The 19,644-nt window shown below is 54.6% G+C and overlaps 9 protein-coding genes across 9 annotated transcripts; 4 read left to right on the top strand and 5 right to left on the bottom strand.

The window, feature by feature from the left end:
- Positions 1-281: 281 nt before the first annotated feature.
- Positions 282-1,140, bottom strand: Z517_09565 (protein GZF3; the record flags this gene model as incomplete). Its single annotated transcript, XM_013425473.1, has 2 exons — positions 282-842; positions 901-1,140. 2 exons carry the CDS (start codon positions 1,138-1,140, stop codon positions 282-284), a joined length of 801 nt encoding a protein of 266 aa, XP_013280927.1.
- Positions 1,141-3,726: 2,586 nt separating this feature from the next.
- Positions 3,727-6,199, top strand: Z517_09564 (uncharacterized protein; the record flags this gene model as incomplete). The annotated part of the gene is made up of 2 exons (XM_013425472.1): positions 3,727-5,178; positions 5,228-6,199. The coding sequence occupies 2 exons, from the start codon at positions 3,727-3,729 to the stop codon at positions 6,197-6,199; spliced, it is 2,424 nt and encodes an 807-aa protein (XP_013280926.1).
- Positions 6,200-7,214: 1,015 nt separating this feature from the next.
- Positions 7,215-8,146, bottom strand: Z517_09563 (uncharacterized protein; the record flags this gene model as incomplete). The annotated part of the gene is made up of 2 exons (XM_013425471.1): positions 7,215-7,936; positions 7,990-8,146. 2 exons carry the CDS (start codon positions 8,144-8,146, stop codon positions 7,215-7,217), a joined length of 879 nt encoding a protein of 292 aa, XP_013280925.1.
- Positions 8,147-8,535: 389 nt separating this feature from the next.
- Positions 8,536-9,300, top strand: Z517_09562 (aspartyl/glutamyl-tRNA(Asn/Gln) amidotransferase, C subunit; the record flags this gene model as incomplete). Its single annotated transcript, XM_013425470.1, has 1 exon — positions 8,536-9,300. The coding sequence occupies one exon, from the start codon at positions 8,536-8,538 to the stop codon at positions 9,298-9,300; it is 765 nt and encodes a 254-aa protein (XP_013280924.1).
- Positions 9,301-9,975: 675 nt separating this feature from the next.
- On the bottom strand, positions 9,976-10,818 carry Z517_09561 (uncharacterized protein; the record flags this gene model as incomplete). The annotated part of the gene is made up of 1 exon (XM_013425469.1): positions 9,976-10,818. One exon carries the CDS (start codon positions 10,816-10,818, stop codon positions 9,976-9,978), a length of 843 nt encoding a protein of 280 aa, XP_013280923.1.
- Positions 10,819-11,679: 861 nt separating this feature from the next.
- Z517_09560 (uncharacterized protein) lies at positions 11,680-13,357 on the bottom strand (the record flags this gene model as incomplete). Its single annotated transcript, XM_013425468.1, has 5 exons — positions 11,680-12,252; positions 12,332-12,411; positions 12,488-12,932; positions 13,099-13,175; positions 13,225-13,357. The coding sequence occupies 5 exons, from the start codon at positions 13,355-13,357 to the stop codon at positions 11,680-11,682; spliced, it is 1,308 nt and encodes a 435-aa protein (XP_013280922.1).
- Positions 13,358-14,397: 1,040 nt separating this feature from the next.
- Positions 14,398-15,642, top strand: Z517_09559 (uncharacterized protein; the record flags this gene model as incomplete). Its single annotated transcript, XM_013425467.1, has 1 exon — positions 14,398-15,642. One exon carries the CDS (start codon positions 14,398-14,400, stop codon positions 15,640-15,642), a length of 1,245 nt encoding a protein of 414 aa, XP_013280921.1.
- Positions 15,643-16,094: 452 nt separating this feature from the next.
- On the bottom strand, positions 16,095-17,935 carry Z517_09558 (uncharacterized protein; the record flags this gene model as incomplete). Its single annotated transcript, XM_013425466.1, has 3 exons — positions 16,095-16,440; positions 16,540-17,787; positions 17,844-17,935. The coding sequence occupies 3 exons, from the start codon at positions 17,933-17,935 to the stop codon at positions 16,095-16,097; spliced, it is 1,686 nt and encodes a 561-aa protein (XP_013280920.1).
- Positions 17,936-18,487: 552 nt separating this feature from the next.
- On the top strand, positions 18,488-19,561 carry Z517_09557 (uncharacterized protein; the record flags this gene model as incomplete). The annotated part of the gene is made up of 2 exons (XM_013425465.1): positions 18,488-19,142; positions 19,236-19,561. 2 exons carry the CDS (start codon positions 18,488-18,490, stop codon positions 19,559-19,561), a joined length of 981 nt encoding a protein of 326 aa, XP_013280919.1.
- Between the last annotated feature and the right edge of the window lie 83 nt (positions 19,562-19,644).

The following is a 19,644-nucleotide window of genomic DNA, read 5'->3' as shown; positions in this document are numbered from 1 at the left end:
CGCCGTCGCATTGGTGGCCAGCCCGACCTATCTCAGCGCAATATGTGCCCCCATTCGGCCATTAATGTGGAACTCCACCTGCCATCATTTCACCATATTACGGACCTCCCATCCCACCGCGAGTCAGATTGACAAGAGAAGAAAATTCGTTCATCTGGGTATCACTGACAGAACACAAACCATGAAGCGGAAAGTAGAGCACTGCTCCACGCATCATACCCGAGAGCAAAACACTTGGTCGTTTACCTCTCCAAAAAGTGTTGTGGCTCGTGACCGGTGATTCATTCTTTAGGTTCTTGTGAGAGTCGTGGCTTCTTTGCAATGTGTCCTTGGTCGTTAATCTCTTGGAGCCTTCGCTGCAGCTCTTCAGCCTTGTGTTTCCATTCTTCGCGCTCTTGGATAGCCCTGTCCCGTTCCCGGCACAGATTCTGTTCGTTATCGTGATAGACCATGTTGATGACCTCCAACTCGGAGACTCGCGTGCGCAGGCGTGTGTTGAGGGCAGCTAGTTGTTCGTAACTCATGGACGATTCGGCATTTTGACTGTTGTGCATGGAGGCTGCGCTAGGAGAGGGTTGCGTGGCGTGTGGATTGAGAGATTGGTCGGTCGGTGATCCGTTGTTGTGATGGTTATAGTGCGAGTCCCCCGTGGCTGATATCCCATCGAAGACGTGTTGAGGAGCGATATTTGGGTCGTGATGACCCGCAGGGGTTCCGGTTCGTGATATGGGAGAATGCGATCTATCAGAGGCAACGGAAGCTGCCATCTGTGACACCCGTCGGTGAGGATTGATGCCGTTCGGGCTGTCGGTCTGGGGTGGCTGGTTCCCATTCTGGTCAAACTGCGCTACAGTGTCAGAAGCAGATCTAGCAGTCCGGACACTACAGAATATGACTGACCTTCTTCTTCGGACCTTGACTCGAGGTCTTGACTCGATTGCGACTCTTTATCACATCGGTCTTGAGGCTGATGGGTCGCGGGCGGCCATGCAACTTGAGGAACAAGCCGCAGGCATTGCAGAGGACAGATCCGGCTTCATCGCGGCGCCATAAGGGTGTCGTTGACGTTTGGCAGTTTTGACAAACAGGCTGCGTAAAGGGGGCATTCTGGTCAGCACCTGAGGATATTGAAGCAGCCATGATATTTTGGGTGGTGATCGAATCCCAGGAATCGCAGGTTTCGATAACGATAAGAAACCGAAGTTTAACCCCGTGACCGACCAACAGAAAAACCGGCGCCAGCCACAATGCAGCCTTGGCATCAATCCGCGCTTCGGGCTGAGACACCAGACGAACACAAGGTAACACAAAGAATGACACTTACTGGAGCATTGCCTGCAATCCCAGGCGTTGGCACAGGTGCCATTGTACCCGAATAACTCAATTGTGAACCATAGCTGCTGCCCGAAAATGATCTGTGGCCCGTGTGTCAGCTTTATGCCCGTCTTTTTTCCACTCCGCGTTTTCCAACGTTCCATCTTGGGCATACCTGACAGTTGGTGGTGGCGGTGGTGCAGCTGCTGCCAGGGATGTCAGTGCCGACAATCCTGGCAGTGCCGGTCGTGGTTCGGAGTGATAGTCCCGCCCGAGATTGAAGCTCACACTTCTCGCATGGAACTGTGGTTGATTGAAGAAATGACTGCCCGTGTACGGAAGATTGGTTGACGACGGACGCGAAATGTCCTTCCCTTGCAATGCCGGAGGCGGTAAAGGTGAGCTGCTTCGCTGTGGATCTCGTCTCAGAGAGCCATATTCTTCCAGCCTCGGGTCACTCAAGGGCGTTGATGGTTGGCGATAGATAGGGTCAAGGACTGAGGCCCGGAAGAGCGGGGGAGCAACTGCGGACGCCGTGATCAGTGGTGTTTGAGACCAAACCGTGGTCTCGTCGGAACTGGTTCAATGTGAAAGGGACGCCTGTGAAAAGCGACCGTGAGGGATTGAGGTTATATTTGGGTTCCAGCAGAAAGATGCAACAGGTATCTTGTTACAATGCGGTCAGCGACGACGATATATCAAAAGTTATAAAGACAGAGGATGTGTTATCGCAGGACTGAAAAGCACGTCTATCGATAGACGGGAACCTTGGAGTATTTTGCTTCACCCAATACAATCTCAGAGTCAGGGGTGGAGATCCCATATCGAGGGGATCCTGGTCCGCGAGGACAATATTGGTCCCGCCGAGAAGCCTAACAGTATGTCTAATTGCGCCTTGTCTTGACCGTAAACGCTTTTGTTGAGATGAGCTCTCCTCCAGGTCAGTGCAAAGGCCGCCGGACCAGGATCGGCAGAAAGTGTTACTCGTGTCTCGCTGTCCGTAGCACGAAAACCGGAGGCCTATTGTGTGAAATGCACAGTCTGGAGTAGTTCTTTCGAATCGAGCTTCATGCAGGCTCGGGGGCGACACACTCGTAGCAGAGCAGCGTGGCGCTGATTCGGCGCGTTAGCAAATCTGGGGAAAGGTGCAGGAGATTGTCCAATCTCACGGTGGAGGCACCGGCTTCCGAAGTGCCCCTTTTTCTCCTATCGCGCCTCCAGCCGCTTCCAAACAGCCAGTGCTCGAATTTGGACGAGGGTGAAATAGCCGCTCAAAGTCATTTCTGACGGACTGATGTGCAGACGGACATCAATAGCTCGTCAAAACTGCCTGCGGCCTGCAGGGCGATCTGAGAAAAGCTACCGCTCCACGACTCAAGATGCGCGGCTCGCCGGCCAGGGCGCCCAAATCAAGACCTTCTGGCGGCCACTACGAGGGTGAAACTCGATCCACTTTACAACTGCCATGCGTGTGGTACAGAAGGATCCAACCGTCTCCTATTGTGGTTCCTTGTCTGTTCTAGCAATGTCACGCGTCAAAGGAGAGAATAACTGTCGATCAAAGGCCCCGCAGTCCGAGATTAACGGCAACCCTTCGCGTAAGGTTCGATGATGGTTCCAACTGCTTGGACTGATAGGGTATGGTTGTGGCTGGTGAGCCCTGAATGCTCGTCTTCGGGCGCGTGGCTGATAAGGCGAGGGAGGATCGCGGAGCTTTAGGAGAAAGAAAATCGATATCCGGAGATCTAGCTATGTTATCTGGGACGATCCCACGGACATTAGCAGTCTGTACTGCAAGACGAGGGGCCGACGAGGTATAGGTCTGCGTCTAACGTCCGGTGGTATGCATTGTCGCCGTCGATCAGGACTTCACGGTAGTTCCAAAGGGGACATTGGGGACTTTTAGAGACGGGAATTAGTAGCTGTCATGGCTTGCGATCTAGACAATGGATTGCCTGTTATTACTTAGCTGCACAATGTTGCCCTTCCCCTCCAACAGGGCAGCAGAAGATAGAATGCCGTCACAAGGAAGAGTAGGCATCCGAGTACATAGTCGTTACGGTTGAGTGCCCAATAATTCCACCGAGGACCTCTGTACCGAGTACAAGTAAAATAATAATGCAAAGGCTGCACAAAATGATTGGCGCAGTCACCGTACCCTATCCTACCAAGCCTACCTAAGCACTTTGTTCGTCAAACAAATCCGGCTCACCACCTCCGCGTTTCTGGCCCTTTCAAACCAAGTTTCGAGGAACGTGGCTCGAAGAATCATTATATGCCGACCGCTCGAGCGCCTGTGGTACCGATAAAACTTTGCCCATAGCATCGCAGCCGTCAGCATGTGAGAGTCTTCGTCGTACCATCCACACCTTGTCCTCGTCTCCCTCTTCTGCTGGGAGGTGACAACAAATAATGCCTCGACAGCGACCGACCTCTGGCTACGCTCGCCTGGCGCAGGCCGATGAGGATGACGGCCCGTTGGGAGACGAAGATTCCGGAGACGAGATATACTCATCCTCACCCCTCACAACCCGGTATGCCTCGATTCAACCGGGTCCGCGAGAGTCGATGCGCTCCGGCGCTCACCACGATCATCGCAGACGTTCCATGAGGCGAGTACGAAGCAACTCCTCGGGCGTGGACATTAAAGCCATCAACGCACGGCTGGAGAGATGGGCAGAAGAGATCGCATCCAAATTCAAAATCAGCTCCGTCAAGGGCAAGACTCAAGAGGAGGAACAACTTGAGATACACCATTCTGTCTTCCAGGCTCCCCCCGGCGTACACCCTTACACCGCCGCCGATCTGGCTGCTTATACTGCTGCCGAAACACAAAGAATGACCAAACAACAATTCGAGGACATTGTGGAAAGTGTCAGAGTCGCGATAGAGGTTGGGACACATCCCAAAATGATTTCGCAAGGTAGCTCAGGCAGCTATTTCGCCCGCAACAGTGAAGGCAAAGTTGTTGGTGTCTTCAAACCCAAGGATGAAGAGCCGTATGCCTCGAGGAACCCCAAGTGGACAAAATGGCTGCACAGAAATCTCCTGCCTTTCGCCTTTGGGCGAGCGTGCCTGATCCCCAATCTGTCCTATGTGTCCGAGGCTGCGGCATATGTTTTGGATTCCCAGTTGAGGACGTATATTGTTCCCTATACCGATGTCGTCTGGCTATCCTCCAAGGTCTTCTATTACGACTTCTGGGAAAGGAGAAGCACCTGGGGTGGGAAGAAAAGTCTACCAGAAAAGCCTGGTAGTTTTCAGGTCTTCTTGAAAGGATTCAGAGATGCCAATCTTTTCCTGCGCGAGAACCCCTGGCCGGACCAAGCTACCGAATTCCGAGCGGATATGGAACACACACGAAAGAGAAGGCCCTTGAGCCATTGTCTTCCTGGCAGCCGAGGCTCTGACGACGAGGACGAGGACGAAGAAGCCCCTCGAGTAGTCTCCCCTCCGCCATCAGAGGAGGCGCCCAAGTTTCATTGGACGCCTACCATACGGCAGGCGTTCCGGGAGGAACTGGAGAAGTTGGTCATTCTTGATTACATCATGCGTAACACTGACAGAGGCCTCGACAACTGGATGATCAAAATCGACTGGAAGAAGGAAGAAGTCTCGATCGTGGCCGAGCCGCCCAGACAGAACGGCACCCCAGAGAACGGGGATGCTCACCTGCGACCGGCATCAGTAAGCCCCAACATCCATCCGCAACGACCAGAGTCGAACACTTCAAGGCCATACAAACGGTATGAGGCGATGGAGAGTCGATCAGGAACCCCTTCGAATGCCCAGGAGATGCAGTGTTCCATCACCATCGGAGCCATTGACAATAGTTTGTCATGGCCCTGGAAACATCCAGATGCTGTATGTATATCTATGACTCACCCATGGCTTATGCTAACCCATGTTCCAGTGGCGAAGTTTTCCATTCGGTTGGCTGTTCTTGCCCGTCTCTTTGATCGGACAACCATTTTCAAAGAGAACTCGTGAACATTTCCTCCCTCTCCTGACATCAACCGCATGGTGGAGCGAAACCCAACTCGCTCTACGGAGGGTTTTTTCACTGGATGCCGATTTCAAGGAAAGCATGTTTGCCCGTCAAATTGCGGTGATGAAGGGCCAAGCCTGGAACGTCGTGGAGACCTTGAAGCAGGAGGATCACGGTCCTCTGGAGCTAACCAGGCGAGCCAGAGTATGTGTCTGGGACGACCTGGTAGATGTTCCTGTGGCGATACCAATGCGCGTGCCGTCTACCGAGATGAACCGCCGCGCAGCACGCCAGTACCAGCAACAAGAAGAGATGGACATCGGGGCATCTTACGCTTCTGCCCCGCCTGGCAGACATCCAGCACCGCAATACGATCTCCTCGGCTCTCCGACAAACGAGTTACCCAATCCAAATCGCTTCGACCTCACCCGAGAGGACAGCGCGGCAGATCTTGGCTATCTGCCTGGTCCCGGCGACGATGGTGGATTTGGTGGTACTACTCCTGGTTTTGATAGTCTGGAATTTGCTCGAGAAGCTCGCAGCAGTCTTGGTCATCATCCAAATGCTCACACACTTCCCACTCGTCCTTCTGCGAAGGGCAAGACACGCTTCAGCTTCGAATTCCCCCGTCGTATTGGCGATGGTGCTTCGGCCAGCAATACCGTCTCCTCGAAAAACAGCTCCACGCGAAGGCAACGGTCGATGTCAACAAGGAGTGGCCACGGGGGACACAAAGCCAAAACCGTCCCGAGCATCGTTTACGAGGGCGATGATGTCGATGAGGGAGATCTAGGATATGCCGCAGCAAGTGATATGGACTCGACACACCGACGGAAAGTAATTGTGGAGAGGCTTGAAACCGTGAAGAGCAAGAAACCCTTCTTCACCTGGTGTTAAAACGGATCGTCACGCAGCAGCTACCCACGATGGAAGAAGGACAGTGTACACAAGGGGAATGACTATATGTGCATTTTTAGAGGACCAGCGTTTGTGTTTTATCCGCACATCTACTTGCGAAGAGGATCCTATCATCAATTGCTGCGACTGGGCTGAACTGGGCTGGACTGGGCATTTGTTGGCGGACGGGATTGGGATATCTCTGTCTCTCTGTATAAAGAGGCCAAGACTAAAAAAGACGTGTCTCACGATACACGATACATTATGCATGGCATGCTCGCATGGCAAGTGGTGTCTTGATACTTGATACTTGGTCCTTGATATTTGATATTCGATATATTTGATGTGATGGAACTTGGAACCTGGAAACTGAAAAAAAAAGGAACATGAAGTAAGTGCATGTCATGCCATGACCTGGGTTTATCACCCATATCATCGATAGATATATAGATGGATAGATCGATACAGTACGGGACATTTGTCTGTTGTCTGTTGTCTATTGCACTCTATTGCACACCCATCGGCCGATCAGTTGGCCGATCAATCTATCGAATTGTCCACATGCACATGCACATGCACATGTAAGACGGAACATGCGTTCTGGTTGAGAAGTATACGTATGTGCATATCGAGGGCTTAGTACCTAGGTATACCGAGTGCATTCTACACATCTCATCCATCTGAGCCATCTAAGCCCCCCATCTAGCCCGGCTTCGTTGATAGTTCTGATGGTCACGGTGGTAGAATAGGGTAGGGTAGTGTAGGGGAGTGCGATCCGATTTCAATGCCGGTGTGCCGGTGTGGGTAGTCTCTCGTATAACAGAGGCACAGACACAGGAGAGGATACCTAGAGTGAGGTATATCAATGGGACGATGAGTCTCCAGATGAAACAGGAGAGAGCAGATGCACAGCTAGATCGAGTCTTATTCTTCCACGAAGAAAACGCCATTGACGCCGGCTCCTTGAAATTCGTATGGCCTATACCTCCGTGCCTCCCTTCGGTGCGGGCAACATCTACGAGAAATCTTCCTCTTCCTTCTCAATCGCATTCTTGACTCTCAAAAGCAGCGTCGTCTTCCACTTGTCCAGTTTGCTGAGTGAATCGAACTGGAACAGCTTGTCGGAAAACCCTTCTTGGTCCCCTTCCTCGACGCACCCCACCAGGTCTGTCAGGAGCATGTTCTCCCTCGTGCTTGCAAAGCTGCCGTCCAACTCGCGATAGTGCTCCAACGCTCTCTTGGTGGCCACCTGGTCACCCGCGGCGAGATAGCATATGCCGGCTTTGAGAAAGTAGTCCTTGACGCTCCAGCGCATCAGGTTGTTGTTTAGACTCGACTTGGCCACGGCTTCGAGTTTGCCGATTGCGTTCTGGTAGTCGCCTTCCAGTGCCGCCAGGTCCGCCACTTTCAAATACAATTTATTCGCCAATGCCTCGGCGTTGTCGCTCTCGTACCACTGTGCAGCAGTGTCATACGCCTCCAGGGCTTTTTTCTGATCCCCGATTTCCATCTCATACACTTCGGCAAGGTTTTGTTGATGTGTGGCCGCGCGGCGGAAGTTACCCTTTGCGGTGTAATGTTGTATGGCGGTGGAGAGGACGCGGGCGGCGTCTTGAGGAGACTCCTTTCGATAGACTTTGAAGGCCTCAGTGAGGGTGTTGGCCATATCATCCGGCTCATTGAGTTTGGATTGTTGGATTGAGGCGGCCTTCTCAAAGGCCTTGCCGGCCTCCAGATCTGTACAGAGGACATTAGAAGAGGACGGAGAATGTCTCTGCTGTCTTGCTTACTCTGCTTCTGTACCCGGAAGGCATTTGCGGCTTGTGTATAGAGATCTGCAGCGTTCTCCCATTTTTCTCCTCGCCCACCAAATAGACTGAATCCTCCGCCAGCACCCTGGGCTGCCTTGTCGGCCTTCTGCAGTAATACTCGGGGATCTTGAGCCATGGGTGAAGTCGGATCGAAGGACGGTCACAAAGGAGGGATGTTATGTGCGAGGTGTAGGGTTACTCAGGACTCTGCGGTTGTCCTGGGTAGTACGCAGGTGATGGGAGGCACAGTCTTCGAGATCAATGACTAACTGCAAGTATAGGTGGCTTCTGGAACAATACCCAGTTGATAAATGGTGTTGCGTCCAACTGTCCAAACACAACGAAGCCCCGCCGAAGCGGTCGAGGAACTTGGTCCGTAGAAGACGTCACCATGCCGCTTTAACCGTCTCTCAGGTCTTTGCAACTGCGCCATCAATGTTTACGGTTTACTCTCAGCAGCTAGCAGACAACAACCACATCCATGGGATAGAGGAAACTTTGGACGATCTTCCTCTCCCTTTCGAGATGCCTAGAATTCCGCGACAAGCGTTCAACATCCGCACCGCTTTGTCCGGACCCGTTACCAGCCCAGCTCGCGAAAAGGAATTGAGGCTCGTCAAGAAAATCGACATCTCCCCAGAAATTGAATCACTTCTCGAGAAGCCTACGTGGTCTGTGTCTCAGCTATTGCCCACATCGTCGCGCCGACTTAGAAAGACAGACTCGGCAACCACGACAGACGGGACTTCATCGGAAGCACAGACACCGTTGAAAGATGAGTCTCCAGCGGGCTCGAAAGAGATAACGCGCGACAAACTCCACCACCTCCTCCGCCTCTCCGCACTACCTCTTCCCAAGTCCAAGGCCGAAGAAGGTCAAATGCTCCAGGACCTGCGCGATCAAGTCCACTTCGTCAAGGAAATTCAGAAAGTCGACACGACAGGGATCGAACCTCTTGTGGCCATCCGCGACGAAACCTCTGAACACAGGCAAGAACGCACCGTTACCCGATCGACGCTAGCCGAGTTCCTTGCGCTCGAGGAGAAGAAGGGCAAGAATGGCACGATCCGGAGAAGGAGGGATACGTATCAGGTCACAAGTTTCACTACGGACAGTCAGCCGTGGGAGGAGGATCCGCTGCCTTGGAGCAAGGTTGAGGATCCTTGGGCTCTTGGAGAGGGCGCCGAGAGTAGAAAGATGGGGCGGTTCTTTTTCGTCAAAAGGGAGATCCCCGAAAAAGAGCACGACGGGACGAAGAAGGAGAATGCGAAGAATACCAAGGTGAATTGACCAAGGGTGAATTGACTGGGAGTAATAGCTTCTTGTCCAAAGTCAGAGCATCTTTCCTTGGCCACGCCATATGTCCGAGGAACGGCCATGCTGCAATACTAGGCCGGAGCAGACACCCAAGGCAAACACTCAGCTTGTGGACCCAGCTCTGGCTCAAACCGCACGCCGGCGCCGTGGTGCCTTGCATTCCAGAGGCTGTGTGTTTTCTGCAGGCAATCGAGCAAGGATTGAAGCCAAGTTCCATCGGACCTAGGCCGGCCCTTGTATGTCATGACCGGGTACCGTTGCTGACCTACAGAACGGGAGACGAGCAGGCAGAAGATTCGTCGCCACGGACGAAACTCTCTCGACCCTCGCAGTCGCCGTCTCCGCCTGCAAAATGCACAATGCTCCGAGGACCATCACCAGACTCAATCACTTGATTCAGGGGCACCGCCAGCGAATTCTTACATGTTCGAAGACGGAAGTGCCACAAGAGGTCCATCCAAGGTTCCCAAACTGAGCGGTCTGCACTGTTAGTCAGTTGCTGGGACGAGAAGCCTAGCAAAGATTACAGGGCCGTGGCTCAGCACGATGATATGCTGAAAACGGGCCATTGGCAACTCCTTGCGAGACAAAAACAGACTGGAGGCGGACTCGCTACAAGGGTCTGGGATTTCACAGTCTATTGGCAAATCAATCCCAGGCATAGGGATCCCACTCTCCTAGATTTGCCTTCTGTCCCTCGTCGAGCCCGTCAATTACTTCGACATCCTCTTTGGAGATCTCCCAGCCGAAAATCCCTTTGTTCTCGATGATTCGATGTTCCCGATCGCTCTTAGGGATAACGACCAAGCCTTTCTGCAGTCCCCACCGCAGGACGATCTGCGCAGGGGTCCTGCCGTACTTCTCGGCGAGTGAGACGATGGTCGCGTCGTTCAGCCGGCGTCCCCGTGTGAGAGGCGAATACGCCACCACCACGATGCCCTTGGCCTTGCAGTACGACACGAGCTGCCGCTGTTGGTTCCAGGGGTGGAGTTCGATCTGGTTGCAGACGGGCTCGATATAGACGCCTTGCTCGGTCATGAGCTGTTCGATGTGCTTGGGAGCCCAGTTGGAGACACCGATGCTCTTGACTAGGCCCTTCTCTACCGCGTCCTGGAGCCCCAGCCATGCTTCCTTCCTCGCCAGGGGTCCTGGTCGAGGCGTGTGCAGCAAATACAGGTCAATGGACTTGAGGCCGAGTTTCTTCAGCGAGGCCTCGACGCCCGCGAGGGCACCTTCGCGGGAGTACATATCCTCCCAGAGCTTTGAGCACACGAACAGCTCGGAAGGATCGATCTGGCTCTGTGCGATGGCGGCGCCCGTCTCGGCCTCGTTCTTGTAAATCTGGGCAGTATCGAGGTGCCGGTACGAGTTGTTGAGGGCCACCAGGGCAGACTGGGTACAGGTTGCGCTGGCGCAGGTGCCGAATCCCAGGATTGGGATGTTATGGCCCGATTTGAGCGGGAGGGTCGACGAGATGTGTAGTTCAGCCATGTTTTGGGAGACTTTGAAGTGGACTTTTGTTTTACCTTTATATGCAGAGAATCGAAAGAAGACTCGGGGAGAGGTTTTATAAGGTATCGGATGAATCATATCTCGTACTTCGCTGAAACTTTTTCCCTTTTTTTTCCCCGGATGCAACGTTTCTTTCGTGTTTCGTGTTTTTTTGAGTGCGGGGGGGCAGGGATGAGGTAGCGATCGTCATTTGGATCCGCGGAAGCCTGTTGGAGCCGCTTACTGCAGCACTGCGATGCGAGGGTGCCAGGCATTCATCCAGGCACCCAGGCACCCACAGGCACTTCAGGATACAAAGTACCATTCCTCGTGTACAAAGTATATACATACGAATAGTCCATCACGTGGTATTCCGCCGTGGATTGTGATTATATCACGTGGTCAATCTCGGACTTTTATGGTAAGTACCACTAAGCTTATCGCTTCTCGAGGAGTCGAATAGCGTTGTGTGAGTATAGGTTAACAATCTAACAACCTTAAAAATTCCATCTCCTTGACTGGGTAGAGATGGTGAGGTGGTACAAGGGGGCGGATGTGGGAGGGCTCAAGGGGTAGCGGTAACAGGAACTGACGTTTCTGCTCTCTTCTCTTCTCTTCTCATCTCTGCCTCGCTCGCTCCGCGGCCAGGAGGAAGGGGATGTCAGAGCTAGAGGAGAGGAACGCAGACAACATCTAGCGAGGTTTCTTCCGGCGCCTGTGCCACTCATACCGCCATCGCACAATTCGGTATCTATCCACGACGAAGAATCCTGCCTTGCTTGGCTTGAGACAAGGTTCCTGGTTACAGTGCTTTGAGAAAGGTAAGATGAACGGTCCTCACCACATATTCCATACTCCTAGCTACCCACGCCGTCTCGGGCGTCTCGGAATCGCTATACCCGCTACAAAGCCCACAAACATCAAAAACGCATCGAACGTCAAACTGTTCGGGCAATGTTGACTAGGAACCCGGGACCCCGAACCCAACGGACGTCGAGGCCCGTCGGTATCATCATCGATCAGCGGGCCTTTCGGGCGAGGAAACTTGATCGGCATCGGCCCCATGACCAAGCTCTCCCACCGCGGGATGCGCGCGTCAACTCTATGCAGGACGTCCCATTCGCCGGCGAAACTGATCTGCTCGGCTGGCGGGTGTCCGTCGATCAAGATTATGGAGAAGTCGACGCGGAACGTCTCGACGGCGTCGATGGATCCGAGCTCGCTGTATTCTCCCTCGACCACGACGTGGCGGGCCCTCAGGAGCATGTCGAGGGTGTGCATCACGTCGAATTCGTCGGGTGCTTGGACCTGGATTCTCGAGCCCCCTTCGTAGACGATTCCCCAGCCCTGGTCTGAGAGTGACTGCGTTTTGCCGTTGATGACAAAGGCAAAGTGGTCGCGCTGGGTTTGCGGTTGGGGTCGGAGTGAGAAGATCTGTAGTAGTCAGCAAGCGGCCACGCCTTTCCTCTCCAGCTGGGACCTAGGGTCGGTCGGGGATGAGATGGGTACGTACGAGTGAATTAGGGGTATTGACGGTGAACGGGAAGCAGCCTTCACAGGTCACTGCGAAGTTGGCACGCTGGGTCTTTTGGTCTTTTATCACAATATTAGCCCCCTCTGGTTCCCCTTCCCAATCTGCTGCACCTGACGAATGCCCGGACGGTCATACCTTGCTCAATCAGCTTCACCGCCCTCACCGGCTCGCAGGTCCCATTCGGCATGAGCGGCGGCACTCGCGGATCACCTGGAAACTCGTCATGCTCGGCGAACTCGATGACCTGCCGGGCTGGCTTGTACACCAGTCCCCCGAGTCGCTGCGTTGGCTTATCGAGGTTCCAAATGACCGAGAACGCAAGAGACGTGTCCAAGGGCTGGGAGTCCACAGAAATGATGGCCAAGTGGAGATTTCCTGTGGTAGGGGTCTCACTCGTCGTCGTATGATCGTCTTCGGGAAATTCGCCGCTGATGGTGATTTCGGCAACGTGGATGGCACCCGAAGAGTCCTGTGTGTAGGGATGGTAGAGATGTTTGGGACGAGGCTCTAGGTTTTGTCGTGGGCCCTCGAAGACCACGTCGAAGCAGGTTTCGCATGTCCCGACTCCGAGCTCGAGTTGCTAGACAGATAAATAGAGAGGGTTGTCAGTGTCAGTGTCAGTGTCAGTGTCAGTGTCACCCATCATCTACTCATGTCTTGTCTCGTACGCGTACCAAGCACAGATACTCATGTAGAGCCCCATATGGACATCGACCAACAGGACCACTGTGCGATCGCTTACGTACCAAGTACTCCGAGCTATTCGCGCCCCACGGACTATTCGGAAAGGGAATACTGAATCTCATGGTCTGGGAATAAACCGCTGGGATGCGTCAGGCTTTTCATACGATGCAGTTGTCGTCTAGACATACAGTATCCGGACAAGGACATCTTGATGGCCGGGAGGTTGTCGACGGGGAGGATATAGTGGCTTGCAGCTACCAGCGCCAGCCTCGTTTGGAATGTGGCTGCGATGGCCGCCGCGAGGATCAGCGGGTTGAACATGACGGAAAAGGCCCTCTTTCTCTCCCGCTCTCTCTGTGCTTCCACAGATTTTTAGATACAATGGTGATTTATTATCCGAATGACTATAGGACGCAACATCCCGGTAGATAGATGCGAACAGCAAGCTACGTACGGCAGAGTAGAATATGTCAATCGATAAGCGAAGTTCGTAGGTAGGTATGTAGTGGGAGCTTGAATCCATGCCAAGTGTAGCCAATTCATCGCCCTGGTTCGCACACGTGGGATTCTTGCACGACTTATCCCAATTCCGGGTTGGGTTGAGTTGGGCTGGTCCGTCAGTCTGATCAGTCGCAGTATAGAAACGAAGCTGTTTTCAACATCTACAGTACCCTTATGTCACACAAGTACTTGTACGAGGTATACGTGAATATTTATGCCGTGGACCGAATACCGAATCTGTCTGTGGGTCTGACAAAAGTCCCCATTGCCCCCAAATCCGCCGATCCATCCATCCATCCATTTATTTCCTGTTGGTTCCGAATCCACACATCCTCGTCTTCACATGATCGCTTTAAACTTGGGAATGACTTGTTCTTTGTACGATGAAACTCAAAGTCCGCATGAGGACAAGATTCCGATTTTTGACTTTTTGGGCGATCGCTGGTCTTCCGATTCGCAAAGCCACAAAAAAACTATCCCCATATGAGAACGACGATGATGGCTAAAGTCAAAGTGGTGTGATTCGCGCATGCTATGCCCATGCATGCCATCACGCTCTGGCGCAAGCTTAACAAGGCAGCAAGGCCACAAGAGCACAAAGGCAAAGTATAAACAGGGATCTCGCGCGAATTACCCGTTCAAGTAAAGCTCCGTGATTCCTCGATGGATACTTGTGCGAAGGAAGGTATATAGTATATACTTGTAAGTAGGTGGACGAGGCCTCAGCCTCAGCCTCAGCCTCGAACCTTTTCGAGAAATATCCTCTTCGGCCTTTGTTGGAAAGTGTCGATCGATAGGTAGGGTCTTCCGACTACTGTTCCAAACTCGATACAAGTACCGTACCGTCAATCCAGGGCACGATGGTCCAACTCAGCGCCGATCCCACGTTCCAATACCAAATCCTCCGCGCCCTCGGCCTGGCCAGCTATGGCGCCGCCGACGTGGGCGAGGTGCTCGCCACAGCCGACCAGATCGCCCCGGGGGATTTCGAGTCGTTCTACGCGGCCTTCCACAGACGAGCAGAACGCGTCGCCGCGCAGGCCGCGAGGATGAGCAATCCGGTCTCGCTGCGTGACGCCCTGTTCCGCGCGGCGACGTACTACCGCATGGCGGACCTGTACATCCACGGGGACTGGGACGACCCGCGCATCCCGGCCGTGTGGGACAGGCAGACGGACTGTTTCGACCGGGCCATGTCCCTGCTCCCGATCCCGGGGGAACGAAGGACGATTTCTTCGCCGGCGGGCGGGTTCCAGATCCCGACCATCTTTTTCCGCGCCGATGCTGATTCCGCCGACAAAAGGCCCACGGTCATCATGTGCAGCGGCCTCGACGGGTCCATGGAGGAAATGTACCACGTCCACGGCGTCGCCGCGCTGCAGAGGGGGTACAACGTCGTCTGCTTCGAAGGGCCCGGCCAGGTCTTCACGCGGCGGTCCCAGGGCCTGGGCTTCATCCTCGAGTGGGAGCAGGTCGTCAGCCCCGTCCTCGACCACCTCGAAACCCTCCCCGGAGTGGACACTGCCAAGGTCGCCCTCCTGGGATACTCTCTGTGTGGACTCCTGTGCGCCCGCGCCGCGGCCTTCGAACCCCGCCTCGCGGCCCTCTTCTGCGTCGACGGCATGTTCGACATGGCGCGGACGCCCATCTTCCCGGTCGCCAGCGCGATGGCGCACCAGAAACTCGCCCCGGCCGTCAACGTCGACGCCAACGCGGACCCCACGGCGACGGCCACGGCAGCGATGCAAGCCATCCAGGCCACGATGCGCGACCCCAACGTCCCCACGACGCTCCGCTGGGCCCTCTCGCACTGCCGCTGGGCCTTCAACGTCCGCTCGCCGCTGCAACTCCTCGAGATCCTCAGACGCTTCACCGTCGCCGACGTGGTCGACCGGATCCGGTGTCCCGTGCTCGTGTGCGACGCCGTCGAGGACCACTTCGCCAAAGGCCAGGCGAAGATGGTGGCGGACGCGCTGGGCGATCGGGCCACGCACGTCGAGTTCACAAGGGAGGACGCCGCGGAGCAGCATTGTCATCTCGGCGCGGCGAGGTTTGCTAATCACGTCATTTACGATTGGTTCGAGGCGGTGGTGGTGAAGAAGTGACAAAAATCGATCCTTACCGCCGGACGTAGAGGGAGAGGGAGGGCTGGAGGCAGCGGTTGAGGGGTTAGAAGAGCATGTCCTGTCCTCTCAAGGACTATATCCAAGACTATATGAAGTGAGATTCGATGATAGATTGAAAGTAGCACTACTACTCGTTCACTCAGAAATAGAAAAAGGCTGACTGCCTTGACGAAGATGCTTGTAGGATATACGAGTTACTTCTACCATTCAGCGTTGCTACATCATTTCGTAGGCACTGGCACGTCGTCACCTTGCTTGCGCAGACCATGTAACCGTAGACACGCGCGCCATGGATATACGACTGGATATTTGCTGTGGTAGAATTGATTACACTGCTAAATAGTTCAACACATCGTGCCTCTCCTCTCGTTTGCCCTTGGCAAAGTTCTGTCAGTGAAATCCTTCCTGTCTTGTGTGTTGTATCATGACTGCTAAAGCCGACACGTCTCCTTCCACATGTACCAATGTTTCGTAACTTTCGGCCGTAGTTGCGCGTCAAGCAGCATCGCTTCCATGTCGCGGCACCGGGACATTTCCACGACAGCCCATTGGGAGCCGGAGGCGTCCTCGACAATATCGAACAAAGAGTGACCGGCAACCCGTGCCTGCTCGGGAATGTCTTCAGGAAGGAATGCGGGATTCGATGGGGCTGCCGCTGCCTGTCCACACGAGGCTGTGGGCGTGGGTATGAGGCTTGCTCCATGACATGCTGCCGCCGCCGTCTCTTCCGCACGCACTACGCATTCGGCGGCGGTCGCTTCGACATATCCGCACCATCTATGCGACAACGGTTAGCTTCTGTCCAATGACCAAAGCACAAGGTGAACCGCAGCTGCGATGGCGTCTTCCGTCAAAACAAGGCAAAAGAAAACTTACGGCCCTTCTCTCCCGCATCTCCACAGCAGGGATATGGCTCTCGCCCGCCACTCGGAATCTCGATACTTGATTGCCGTCAAGAAAAGAGGCTCGATCATTCCCATCTCCACGTTATAGGTAGGCATCTCGGCTTCGGTAGATCCCGCACCCATGGCTTCTTCAATACACTCGACGAGTTGCTGGAATTGCGGCGCGTACTTGTCGTATGCCACTTCCAATGGGTCGAGGATATTCGCGACATAGATAAGTGCGCTGAGGCAGTGTGCCTGAAGCACCAGTCCATGCTGATAGTTGAGTGGCGACATGTCTGGATCTGTCTTCAAGTACTGTCGATAACACGAAAGCCATCTTTTCAGTCTGGCTATGTGGCGACTCTGCTCTGGCACCAGCGTCTCCCGAGCAGCAGCGCGAGGGAGGTATTTGTATTCAGATGCCACTGTAGCAAAGGCGTAACAAGAGTGCAACGTCCGGAAGAGCTCACGGTCTGCCTTTTGTGGAGTCCACGCCGCAAGGTCTGCGTCGTCCAACCCAGCCGCTGCCACAGGGTATTGAAGCTCTGGAGAGTTTCCCCGCGCATACGTGATGACTTGCAGGTCCAGCTTTCCAAACAGACACGAGAGGTCGTCCTCTGCCAGAGCTTTGCCGTTCGAGCATCTCGTAGCAAGCCATTCACGGGAGTTCATGACGGAGTAGGCACCGCGCAGATGCAGCAGGGCATCAGTATGTCGGTACTGGATTGTTTCAGCCGAGGCCAGCAGGATGCACGCAACAAGGATGGGCAAAGGGCCGTGGGGGAGCTCGAGGACGTCTTGTCGAATTTTCGCCAGCGCCGCCGTAATTTGTCTCAGGGCCTTGAGTTTGGCGGCGTCGCAGGTTCTTTTCAGCATCTGTTGCTCGTAGGATGCTCCAAACGCGGCGGCCGCCTCTCTGACGCTCGGAATGGACAGTGCGAGCTGGGGCACCAGATGACTCCAGAATGCAGTCTCTGCCTCTGTCCTCGCGCCAGGCCGTCCCTGTGAAAGCACGGTGCAGGCCAAGAGACGCAGACGGTCGAGTTCCGGGTTCGACCCCAGCTGTTTGGGTTTGCTGATATGGATGCCTTCGACCTTTCCCGGTTTGGCAGAGAGCACCACGGCGCTCGTTTGGCCGCTCGGAGGAGCGCCGTCGGGATACCCTTGGCAAGTGCGTTTCCCTCGCTGGCAGCGCAGGCAGTGTGGCTTGGCCTCGTCGCATTTTATTCGCCGGGCTCTGTGAGGAGTGGTTAGACGATATCCAAGCTCGATTGATAGATTGGGAGTTCTCACCGGCACGTAAAGCAGCCATACTTTGATTGCCGAACGTTGGTACGAGTCCTCTGCTTCTGGGCTGCCGCCGAGGTTGGAGCAGCGGGCGACATGGGTAGAAGTCAAAGACCGAGAAGGAATAACGCAGGAGAAGAGAATCCATGCTGTGTATTTCTCTGGCAAGTATCATGGATGCGGTTACATTAAGAATCAGACGCTGGTGACGGTCAAGTCCAGAGTAGGGGACAGTGAATCCCACAAACTGACCGAAAGGGGAATGGTCCAAACTCAAAGACCGAGCCTTGCCAGGCATCCACCATTTTCTGTAGCAGCCACAATTTCCCCCTCCAACCATCTTTGGTCCAAGCCCTGCGAACAAGGGAAAGAAAGATCTTCGACCAAGCCGCGCGTAGTACCCGGTGGAGAGCTCATCACAGCGAATTCGTCAAGCATGGGCCAGACATGTACCGACGAGGACCGGGAGGCCATAAATTTCCTTTACAGAGGAAAAAACTCCTGGCTGGAAAACACATATAAAATGCTGTCTGCAAAGGCAATGGACATCAATGGGTCTGAGTCGTTTGTCTGTTCTTCTCTCTCGTGTGTCCACGTCTCTCTTTTCTCTGAAGTTCTATTGTCTTGTATTAACATCCTCGTGAACGACCATGAACTCGACCTTTGACCCCGACGCCTGCACGTATGTCACCTGCTCAGTCGAGGACTACGGCCGGCTGAGGTACATCCCGTCGCTGGCCGGAAACGCATTCTACCTCGGGGTCTTCAGCCTCGCGTGCCTGGCACAGGCCTTTCTGGGCGTGTGGCACCGCACATGGGGCTTCATGTTCGGCATGCTGGGCGGGATCGGCCTGGAGATCCTGGGCTACGCGTACCGCGTGCGACTGCACTACGACGACTTCAACAACGACTACTTCATAATCTACCTCGTGGGCCTCACCATCGGGCCGGCCCTCTTCTCCGGCGCCATCTACATCTGCCTCGCGCGGATCATCGCCGTCTACGGGCCCCGACTCAGCGTGCTCAGCCCGCGCGCCATCACGGTGATTTTCGTCGGGTGCGACTTCTTCTCCCTCGTCCTCCAGGCCGCCGGGGGCGCCTTGACCGCGCTGGACATATCGCTTAGCCTGGACCAGATCGGGGTCGATCTTTTGATTGCGGGGCTTGCCAGCCAGGTCGCGTCGACAACTGCGTTTTGCGGTGTTTGTCTCCAGATCATGTTCTCCGTGCACCGACGTCCGGATCTGGTCAACCGCAACAGCTCCGCACTTCGGAAGAGTCTGAAGTTCAAGCTTTTTCTATCTGGTAGGCTCCCCTGTTCTCACGCGCCACTCATCCTACCTCACATCCTTTCCTCCCTCGCTGCATGCCCTACTTGTCGCCTGACTGTCCACATAGCAATCGCCATCTCCACCCTTGCGATCCTGATCCGCTGCTCCTTCCGCGTCGCCGAACTGAGCAAAGGCTTCAGCAGCGCCCTCGCCAACGACGAGGTCAAATTCATGGTCCTCGACGGCGCCATGATGGCCCTGGCCGTGTCGGTTCTCTGTATCGGCCACCCGGGCCCCGCGCTGGGGATTATGTGGGCGCAGGGCGGGTTCAGGCTCTGTAGAGGCAGAGGCAGGGGCTCCAAGAAGCACAAGACGGTGCAGTTCGCGTATGGCCTCTCAGCTCCGGAGGCGGCGGGGGTCGAGTTCTCGACCACGCGTGTTGTTGTGAAGTAAAAGCAGCGCAGCGCAGAGCAGAGCAAAGCAAGGCGAGACAAGGCAAGGCAGAGCACGGCAAAGTTTGTGCTGGTGCTGTGAGT

This window comes from Fonsecaea pedrosoi (assembly GCF_000835455.1).
Source record: "Fonsecaea pedrosoi CBS 271.37 unplaced genomic scaffold supercont1.6, whole genome shotgun sequence".
NCBI classification, from domain to species: domain Eukaryota; kingdom Fungi; phylum Ascomycota; class Eurotiomycetes; order Chaetothyriales; family Herpotrichiellaceae; genus Fonsecaea; species Fonsecaea pedrosoi.
Note: the sequence above shows the minus strand (reverse complement) of the source record. Positions and strands in the feature narration are given on the sequence as shown.